This window comes from Crocodylus porosus, unplaced genomic scaffold, assembly GCF_001723895.1.
Source record: "Crocodylus porosus isolate Cpor-Errol unplaced genomic scaffold, CroPor_comp1, whole genome shotgun sequence".
Taxonomy (NCBI): Eukaryota; Metazoa; Chordata; order Crocodylia; family Crocodylidae; genus Crocodylus; species Crocodylus porosus.
In genome coordinates, this window is record NW_017728949.1 from 84,122,859 (window position 1) to 84,132,519 (window position 9,661).

Here is a 9,661-nt window from a genome sequence, read left to right on the forward strand (position 1 = left end):
AAACCTGATGAAGTATATTTTAGAACAACTGAACAATTACAAGCTCTTGACAATATTTTATTTTATTCTGTTTTTAACAATATTTTCTTTTTTAAATTCTGGCCTCTATATATGTAAACAAAAAATTACCAAATTAAAAAGCTAACACAATGCCATGCATAAAACAGTTATCAGCAAGGATATATTAAATCTGTTAATATTTTTTTTTATTACTAAAAAAAAAAAGTAAAAGACACCTTTCCTAATTTTACTGGGCAACTAAATTTTTGTTAATAAAATTTAGATTTCTAATTACAAACATTAGAGTTTTTAATGTTATTTCTGATAAAAAGCAAGGAAATATGTGAATGTTAGAGTTTCTGAATATCAGGTAAGGAAGGAAGTGGAGAAGTTTAGAAAATCAGTTTGACATGGATCAGGATAGAGCCTGTGGTTGCCAATAGACGTTAGCATATTTTATAATTTATTGAAACATTCACAAGTCATCTTCAACATAGGTTGTAAGAGAAGAGGTGCTAGCGACAGAGAATAGATATTTTATGATCACATAACAAATCAATGTTAGGATAATATTTTGTATGTACCAACAGACAGACACTAGAATAAGAAACTCTGGGCTTATAAACATAAACATATAAAGACATACCATATTCGCTGGAATACAAGACAGCCCTGAATTTAAGACCTCTCTCCAATAATTAGATTCTGCACACAGAAAATTTATAAATGTATTATAATTTTCCATGTATGGAATCTAATTATTAAAGGATCTTAAATTCATCCCCCTTCTACTGCAGGCAGTGGGGGGAGAGGTGAGGACAACGGTAGTAATGGAGAAGGCAGTGGGGGGACCAACAGGTGTGAAGCATGTGATAGGACAGGTAGTGGGGAAGCAATAGTGGGCAAGCAGTGAGGCAGCGGGAGGACAGGCAGCTTTCCCCTTGTTGCCCAGGCTTACCTCCCCTTGTACTTGCTTGCAGCAGCCTCAGGCCAATGATCTCTGCACCCTCCGCTCCCACAAACCCCTTCACACCGCTTCTGCCTCCTGCAGCCTCAGGTCCTCATCCCCACTTCCTCCCACCCCAAAGTCTCTACCTCCCACCTGACTGCCCCCCTTCTTGCTCTGTGCTGGCAGGGTTCATCTTAGCTGCAGCCTGGTATACCAAGCAAGGCTTCAGCTCAGCCCCATAGTCGTGTGTGGAGGCGGCACTCCTGCTACAAGGCCAAACAAAGACGGAACCTGCCAGTCAGGAGCAAAGGTAAGGAGGAGCGTGGCAGAGGGGGAGAAGCAGTATGGAGGGGAGATTGGTGCAGCAGGGTCTTGAGGCTGCAGGAAAGGGTAGCAGGGGTTGCCGAGGCAGCAGGCGGCAGCTGCAGCTATGGCTCCAGTTCCAGCTCCAACCTGGGGTTGGGGCTTGAACCACTGCTGCTGCCTGCCCCTTTGCCACTTCATACTCCAACGTAACAAGAGAGGATGGTATATAAACCTGAAAGTATATTTATACCACACTGAATACATAAAACTGAAAATACACTACTGTCACTTGTACTACAATGTAGTGCATGTTAATGAATAACATTATTCTATCTAAAGATGATTTCGTCCCATTGCCATGCACATTAACTTTATAATAAAATAGTGGATCCACAGCAAACTATCAGATGAAATTACTTACCTATAATAACAGTTGTTCGCCAAAGCTAAACATCCTATATAGATCCACTCTAATTCCAATGTCTCCCAAATGCAAATACTACTAGAACTCTCCAAGATTCTGAAATAGCTCCTTCCTCCACTCAAGATAAAGGTGGTAGCTTTGGATTTCAATCTAAGGAACCTGAAAATTCATCCTGTTGCTTGCTAGGAAGTTGTCTTGGAAGTCAACATATATTATCCAGTTACATATCAAGTGCTAAGCTCGTCTATGTTTGAAAGGCTGGTTGAAAAGCAATGTCTGAGTAGTACACTGTAGGAAGGAACTAACCAGAACTTCTGGGGCCTGTAATGCAAGGCAATCACAGTACAGACATTTTACTGCCCTTTCATTCAGTCCAGTGTGTGCTCCTTCCTAGCATTCAGTCAGTTCAACTAACTGGTATGCAGGAAAGATGAGCCAGCTGCCAGCTACTCTATCCTAACCATCAGTGGTGCCAATGGAAATGCAGCGTTTGCTCTATTTAAATTCTACACTGTATCTGCAGAGGCACAAAAGGTAAAGGCTTCTCCCTTGCCCAGCTCTATTGAATAGACATAATTCAGTCATGAGAAGTTTCATGCACAGAATCGGACACCACAAGAGAGGCTCAATATCTTAACAGTACATGTCGTGAAGATGCGCCACCCTGGATGCAATAACTGTAGTGAAGGCATCAATTCTACTTCCCCCTGTGCTAATACAGGGTCTTCATAAAGTCGTTATGCACTTTTAAACTGAGGTTGTGCACGAGGACTTTATTAAGACCCTGTACTAATTTGCCCCATTTAGTTGTTCATTCCAAGACACATTTTCCTCTTTCTGAGTAAGACTACTTTAGCTTGAACAGAATCTAGCAGAAGTTAATAACTGGATCTGTTAAGTGACAATTAGAGAGATAGGATCACCCATTCTCTAACCTACTCTCAATACAACACCCTGTACTATTTCCTTTTTTTTTTAAGCTTTGCAGTACCAATGGTGGGTGAAGTATGCAGCTCGCACCCAAAGGTGACACATTAAAGTAGGAAGAGATAAGTAAGCAGACATTTTGTAATAAATGCTGATGGAAAATACACAGCAAACAGACGGGACAAAGAAAAACAAGGAAAACTACTGACATTTTGCTATGTTGACAGTGTGTGGGGCAACTTAAACCAAGGCACTGAAGTTGTGTGTATAGTGCAAGGCAATGCCATGTGAATGGATGCCACAATGGCACTTCATGTATTAGCTCCCAAACCAGATGCCTGTTAGTGCCAGCACTGTGCACAGGCTTGTGGGAGCTGTAAGAGCAGTCTGTACACACTACTGCACCAGACCAGCTATAATGCTTCTAGTTGAGGAGATATATACAGAGCTAGCATGGCATCTCAATATGGCACTGCCTTACACTATACTCTGAGGTGTAGGCATGTGGGCTTAAGATTCAGCTTTCAGTGTTCATGTTATAAGCCTCTGTATCACCAGAAATCAGTCAGTACTACCCTGAAAATAGACTAGCATGAATTCAGCTTATTACAAACGTTGAATCCATTTTATTTACATGGTAAAAAGCAATGCATGTTGCAGGGCATTCTTCTGTTGTCTGTCCACAGCCTTGTGGTAAGCTACACAGGAGACTCAGCTTTAAAAACAAGTAAATATATTCACTGCCAAGAGACCAAAAGATGAAATGAAAAGTTCCCAATCCAGCCAAAACAGAAGTCGTGTAAAACACATACATTTTAATACGAACTCCCTTGGAATTGTATTTTACTAACCCTTATGTGAACTGATGGTTTTATCCACATATAGCCAAAAAGAGTTCCATAGCTCTCATGTAGTATAATCCATACAACTATGCATAAAAATCCAGTTCTTCAAAAGATCTCACACTGTATTCTCAACATAGTAAAAACTTATTTAAGTATGTATTTCAGACATACCACAAAGATGAACACGTGAAACGAGACATCATGACACACACACAGATATTTTCTAATGACACAGAGCTCATATAACAAATTAAGAGAAAAGTTCTATTCTAAGAAGTATCGTAATGTGCTCTCAAAGAAAATACTTAGCTTAAAGCTCCTTCTTACTAGGAAACAGAAGCTTACCCCAAGGCATGCTGAGCACCTGCAACCTCTTACTGAAGTCATTTACAGGTGAGGTTTTCAGCACCTCCCAGTCAGGCCCTTAGCTCCTAGCAAAAGCTACATAAAGAAATATGTACAGCTATAAGAATGAATTAGCTAATAACAGGCAATGCTCCAGAGTGTAGTAAGAAATACTTCACCTAGATTTATATTACTACTCCTTGGATCAAAGACTTTACTTTTTAAAAAGCAGATACCTGCGGTCCATCTCTGGCTTCATAGAAGTCACCCACTCCTATTTTTGCACTGAAGCTGAAATTGTCCCTTGAGATATCCATTATTCCATTTCTGCTGAGATACTGAAAAAATCACATATTTTTCCACTTCAGGTTTTAAATAATTACAACCCAGCTTTGATGTACAGCTAACTTTGGAAGTCAAATGGTCTGCATATTCTATCAAGGAGATATGCATTTACAGAAGGTCAAATTAGAAACAGGGTATAAGATACATTAGCTTCATATCACAGGACATTTTCTATCAAAGAACTATATTTGAGAAAGAAATGTACTTTTATTGTAAGCATGCTTAATAGCATCTGAGAACATCTAAATTAATACAAAAATGTACCTTTATTACTTCAGGATACTGTCTTAGTTTCTTTCCACATGGTGCATAATATGCTACTTCTCCCTGAAGACGACCACCGAAGCTTCTTATTCTCGTTTCTCTTTGCCAGCTACAGCAATAGTAAATATAGTTGTATATTAAGAAACATTTATTTCTTGAACTATACATATCAACTTAAAGTACAAACTCAAGTGCTTAAAGTTTGGGGTCAGGAAATGTGACCAGGCAAAAATATCGAGTCTGTGTATAACATCCAAGACCAAATGTTGTATTAGGTTTAACTGCCATCTACAAGTTTACACATCTTAATATTACAGAAACCCAGGCAGTTTCTGGGAAAGTGATATGTGCTCTATTTTTACTCATAAATCATCAAAAGATTAAGTACAAAACTATTATCAGACAATAAAAATCTCCAACTAACCTGAAACAACAACATTTGAGGCATACTATACATAAGTGGCGGGACTTTCAAAGGAACTAAAAACTATCACTGAAAGTCAGAGAGAACTGAGTACCAAAAATCCCACGACAAACTCTACCATGAGGTTTTTTTTTTTTTGAACAAGGCCTTTTCAGGATATAAACACATGTTATGAACAGCTTACCAAATTTAAGTAAATATATAACATACCCATATTCTAAAGGAATACGCAACTCTCGTTCATCTGTTACCCTTCGCCTTTTTGAAGTACCTAACATAGAAATTATTGATTAACACTAAAAATCATACAAAGAAGAAGATATTTAGAAACTTACGCTATGTGAAAACACATTTGGCATTACTTAGATCTTCCAAACCAGACAAGCAAGCATCCTATAGTTCATCAAATAGACTACAAGCATCAAGTGACTAAAGATTATTTGCACTCTGTACAAAAAAAGCACAGAAGGCTTTTTTTAAGTGATTGGCTACTCTGCCTGATGACATGATGGATGTAAAATAACCTTGGATGCCAGACTGATGGATCTCAGTAGGCAGTAAGAGATATACATGTCAGAGAAAAAAAAATCATATGCTGCTCATCAATGCCACATACAAACTACATGCAGACTTAGTACAAACTAAGTACTGACACCCCATTTTTTTTTTTTACAAGTTGTGTTATGATTTAAATAATGGGTCAGTTCATCAGCTTCCTGAAGAATAAAATTAACTCATATTAATCTGAATCAGGTTATTTGTAAGCTTTGAGAAATCCTTTAAAAATGTAAAATAAGCCTGTCTCTAAGTGGAAGAAAAATCCAATAAAATAGACCATTTAAAAGTTATTTGCATTAATAGCACAGCAAACAACTTCTGTGCAACTCCACTCTAAACATTAGAATAAACTAATTTATTTTCACGCAAAATAAGCAGCATTTTGCTAATTCAGGGTAGCAATCAGGAGACTCATTGTAATAAATACTGAATATTATGAAAATGCTAGTAAGTAAATGACCATAAAATATAAAAGAAGATATATCACCAAGTGTACTTTTTATATATTTTGGAAATTATAGCTTCAATTATATAAAATACTTTATAAACATATTAGATGATTGTGTCTTGTAAAAATAATTCAACTTTTCTACTTAACTCAGTACAGTCAATATATTTGTTGATAATCAGAAAGCTCTTACTGCAGATTGTAAAGTGTGTGGATTTGAAAAGTTTTAGTATATCATAATAACAGAAATTGAAATAAAAGAATATGTAATTATCTCTTACACAGCAGATGTCATCATTTGAGATAAGCAGCATGTAAAGATCATTTTAGAGATGGAAAAACAGAGGCACAGAGCAGTGAATGACTTGCCCAATGTTACCCAGAATACCAGTGGCAAAGTTTGGAACAGAACAAAGCTCCCAAGTTTCATCTGGGTGCTATATCCATTAGGTCTCACTGGCTCCCTTAATGCTTTTATAGAGTAATGGCATCCCTTAACTCATATCCCTTATGCTCTGAATAAAAATGTCATGAACAGACTAGTCCTGATCACCTGCGACTCTGACTAACTTCATGGAAGTTACAGGTGGTCAATACCTCTAAGGATCAGGAAAACAAAAGGAATATTACTGTCCAAATGCAACACTATCTTTTAAGGCTATTACTACCTTACTTATAGTTTCTAAATATATTCAGAAGGCACACTTCTCAGACACTATATTTTGTCATATAAAAAGGCATTCAAATACCACAGTGTGTACTTGGAGTAAGTGTAGAAGGTGGTGTCCCAAGAAAAACTGGTGACTGGGATTCAGGACATAAGGCAGCAGGAGCAGAGCTAGGAGTCTTTGCTACTTGGAGATTAAGTGGTGTAGAGTGAGCTGTGAGATTGATGGAAGAGCTTTTCACAGAGGAAGTAGCTTTATTCAGCTTCACTGCAGTTTTTTCTCCCTCAGTATCAGTATCTGATTCATCTTGATCTTTATCATCCTCATCATCCTCATCTTCAGACCCTTCAGTATCAGATTCTGAATTACTGTCAGACTCTGTAAGAAATTTGTAACAAATGCAGGTTACAACTGGACAATCAACTGGACATTAAAGCTTGTATATTTTAAGATCTTGACATGCTAACTGTTCAAAGGTCTGTTGATATATATCCAACTATTTTTAAAGTTTACCCATTAGAATCAGTGCAACAGCATCAGTAATTTACTCAGTCTTCATCATAATTGGAACCATAATGGAACAAAGCAACTCTATGTGATAATTCATAGCAGATTTGGAGGTTTTCTTGCACTACAAGATGGGAGAACTATCAAAGCTGTGGGAAATATATTTCTTTACACAAAGTTGAGAATACAAGCTTTAATTTTTTTATTAAAAAAACAACCGTCTACCTGATTGGCTGTCATCTGAATCATCATCATCATCATCCTCATCTTCATCGTCGTCATCATCGTCGTCATCATCATCTTCATCATTTGAATCATCAGAGTCTTTACTGCTAGGAATGTCTGAATCTGTTCCTCTAAATTGTTCCACTAAAGATTTTGCAGAATGAAGGCGATGTTGTGTTTTTACTGCTGTAACCGTATTATTGCTGACAGCTTTTTCCTTTCCTGGACCAGGTAACAGAGGAGAGGTAGAGGGCATAACTGGTGTCCGGTTACCAGACGTTTTTTTACCACACGTACTTAAATTTACTGGTGACGAAAATGAAGTACTACTTGAAGTAGCTATACTTTCATTTATCTTGGGCTGGGATTTGGATTTGGTGGTAAGTGCTAAAGGAGCTTCCTGGATGACACTTTGAATTACTCCATTGGGTTGGTGATTACCTAAAAGTGCATTTGTCAAGAATGGATTTGAATGGTTGTTTTCTAAAGGTGTGTGTTTTGGATGAGCTGGTGAACTAGAGGTTGGTTTCGGACTTGACAAAGCTGTGATAACCTTCTTCAGGTTCTTGGATGATTCTTGTTGCTTCTTTAACTGTGCTGCTGGGAATGTCTGTTTGTACTGTTCCTGAAGAAAGAATAAAGAGAATAAAATTAAAAAGTGCACCCAGCCAGACAACTTATATTTATTCAGCCATTAGCATCTGTATCCACAAAAAGTATTTTTAGAATGTAGAAGGGCAGCTACCAATTAGCTGGACAGATGAGATGTTCTCCCAACATTTTTTCAGAATTAATAAAGTAAATAAATATGGTCCACCCATGGATTCAAGAGACTACACTGATGTGAGCAGCAATGCAAACTTCTGAACATGCTGCTCCAGCTTAGATGCACCCTTACCTGATGAAATCATAAACAGAAATCAAGCAAATGGTTGGTGAAAAAAAATCACCAAAGGAAAAAAACCCCATAAGACATGACGCACCTGACAAACTATTTGCTATGCTTTTGTGGCAATAAATAAAAAATCCTTTTTTTCTTATACAAACACAATAAATCACTCTAGTGGAAGCAAATCAAATATTAGGTAATTCATACATGTTACTCAGTAGGACACATGAAACATTAAATCCAAAACAAAAACAGTACAAAATAACAGGATATTTAAACAAAATAGCTTGAATAGCAAAATTTGTCATAGGAATCAATGAGAATGTGTGAACCAGGGAGATTACACAAGTGTCATGCTAGAAATCAGGTTCTAGGTCTGTTCATCAGTAGTGACTTAAAAGAGTTCAGGAGAAACATAATTATACCAGTTACAGGGAATGAGACAGCTCTTGAACTCATTCAACAGCAATCCTTTCAGACTAACAAACTCCAAAGGGAATCATGTTCAATCCATTTTAACCAGCATCCTTAAAAAGTGCAAAGTAGAATTTCCAAAGTGCAAGCAGAATTAATACTGTATACTGTATTAATTCTCAGGGCTCTTCAAAGAAATGGAGGCCATGTTAGAAGCACAAACTTACTGTTCCTGGGATAAGCATCTCAAATATGCTCCAGACAGGTTGCTTCCTGAACCAGAAGCCACCTCCACGGCTAATTAGCATGGGGCTGCTAACTGGCACTCTCACTCACCCATACTAATTAGCCAACCTTAAACTCTGTGTGAAGGTGGCTAGAATGCTTCTAGTTCAACAGACAGCCTGTGTGGAAGCAGCAAAGTATATCTGAGCACACTGTTTCGTTAGATGCATATACATGGCCAGAGAGTATCTTGCTTTCCATTAAGGGTATGTGAAATGGGCCATATTAGATTCGGATTCGGCCTGAATCACGGCCAGTGATTTGATTCATTGATTCGGATCGCTGTCCCCAATTCGATTCAACCGAATCTGAATCTGAAGATTCGATGCTGATTCGGAGAATCAGCGAGTCAGCCATAGACACAGCTTTAAATACTTTCTCTACATGCCTCCAGGTACCCGGTGTGGCTCATGAATACTGCGATGCTGGGCCAGATGATGCATCCCACAGGAGTGCAGAGCTCCCACCCATGTGCTTGGCAGCAAACCCAGAAGTGGATTGGAAGTACTTCTGGTCCATTTCCGGGTCTGCCACTGAGCATGTGGGACACTCCATCCACCCCAGAATCACAGCATTCACGAGCCGCCTGCTACCTTGAGGTATGTAGAAAAAAATTTAAATATGCATCTATGTCTGAATCTCCAAATCTTCCCGATTCAATTCAGAGAGATTAAAGGGTCTCTTGATTCAATTCAGAGATTCAACCACCAAATTCAGCTGAATCTCTGCTGAATTGAACCAGGGACTGAAGCTTCGCACAGCTCTACTTTCCATAAAGGAAAATCGTCACTGACTGTACATAAACAGGAATGCACCAATGCATGGTGGTTAATTTTTT

General features: G+C 38.1%; 1 protein-coding gene across 1 annotated transcript in view; it reads right to left on the minus strand.

Moving 5' to 3' along the window:
- Nucleotides 1-9,661, minus strand: part of BAZ2B (bromodomain adjacent to zinc finger domain 2B) — a 202,293-nt gene that overhangs the window by 88,881 nt on the left and 103,751 nt on the right. The window contains exons 7-11 of the mRNA XM_019553838.1: nucleotides 7,236-7,860; nucleotides 6,585-6,881; nucleotides 5,040-5,100; nucleotides 4,406-4,514; nucleotides 4,033-4,134 (exon numbers count right to left, since the gene is read on the minus strand). Of these exons, the coding sequence (XP_019409383.1) occupies nucleotides 4,033-4,134; nucleotides 4,406-4,514; nucleotides 5,040-5,100; nucleotides 6,585-6,881; nucleotides 7,236-7,860 (1,194 nt within the window). The remainder of the gene's footprint in view (nucleotides 1-4,032; nucleotides 4,135-4,405; nucleotides 4,515-5,039; nucleotides 5,101-6,584; nucleotides 6,882-7,235; nucleotides 7,861-9,661) is intronic.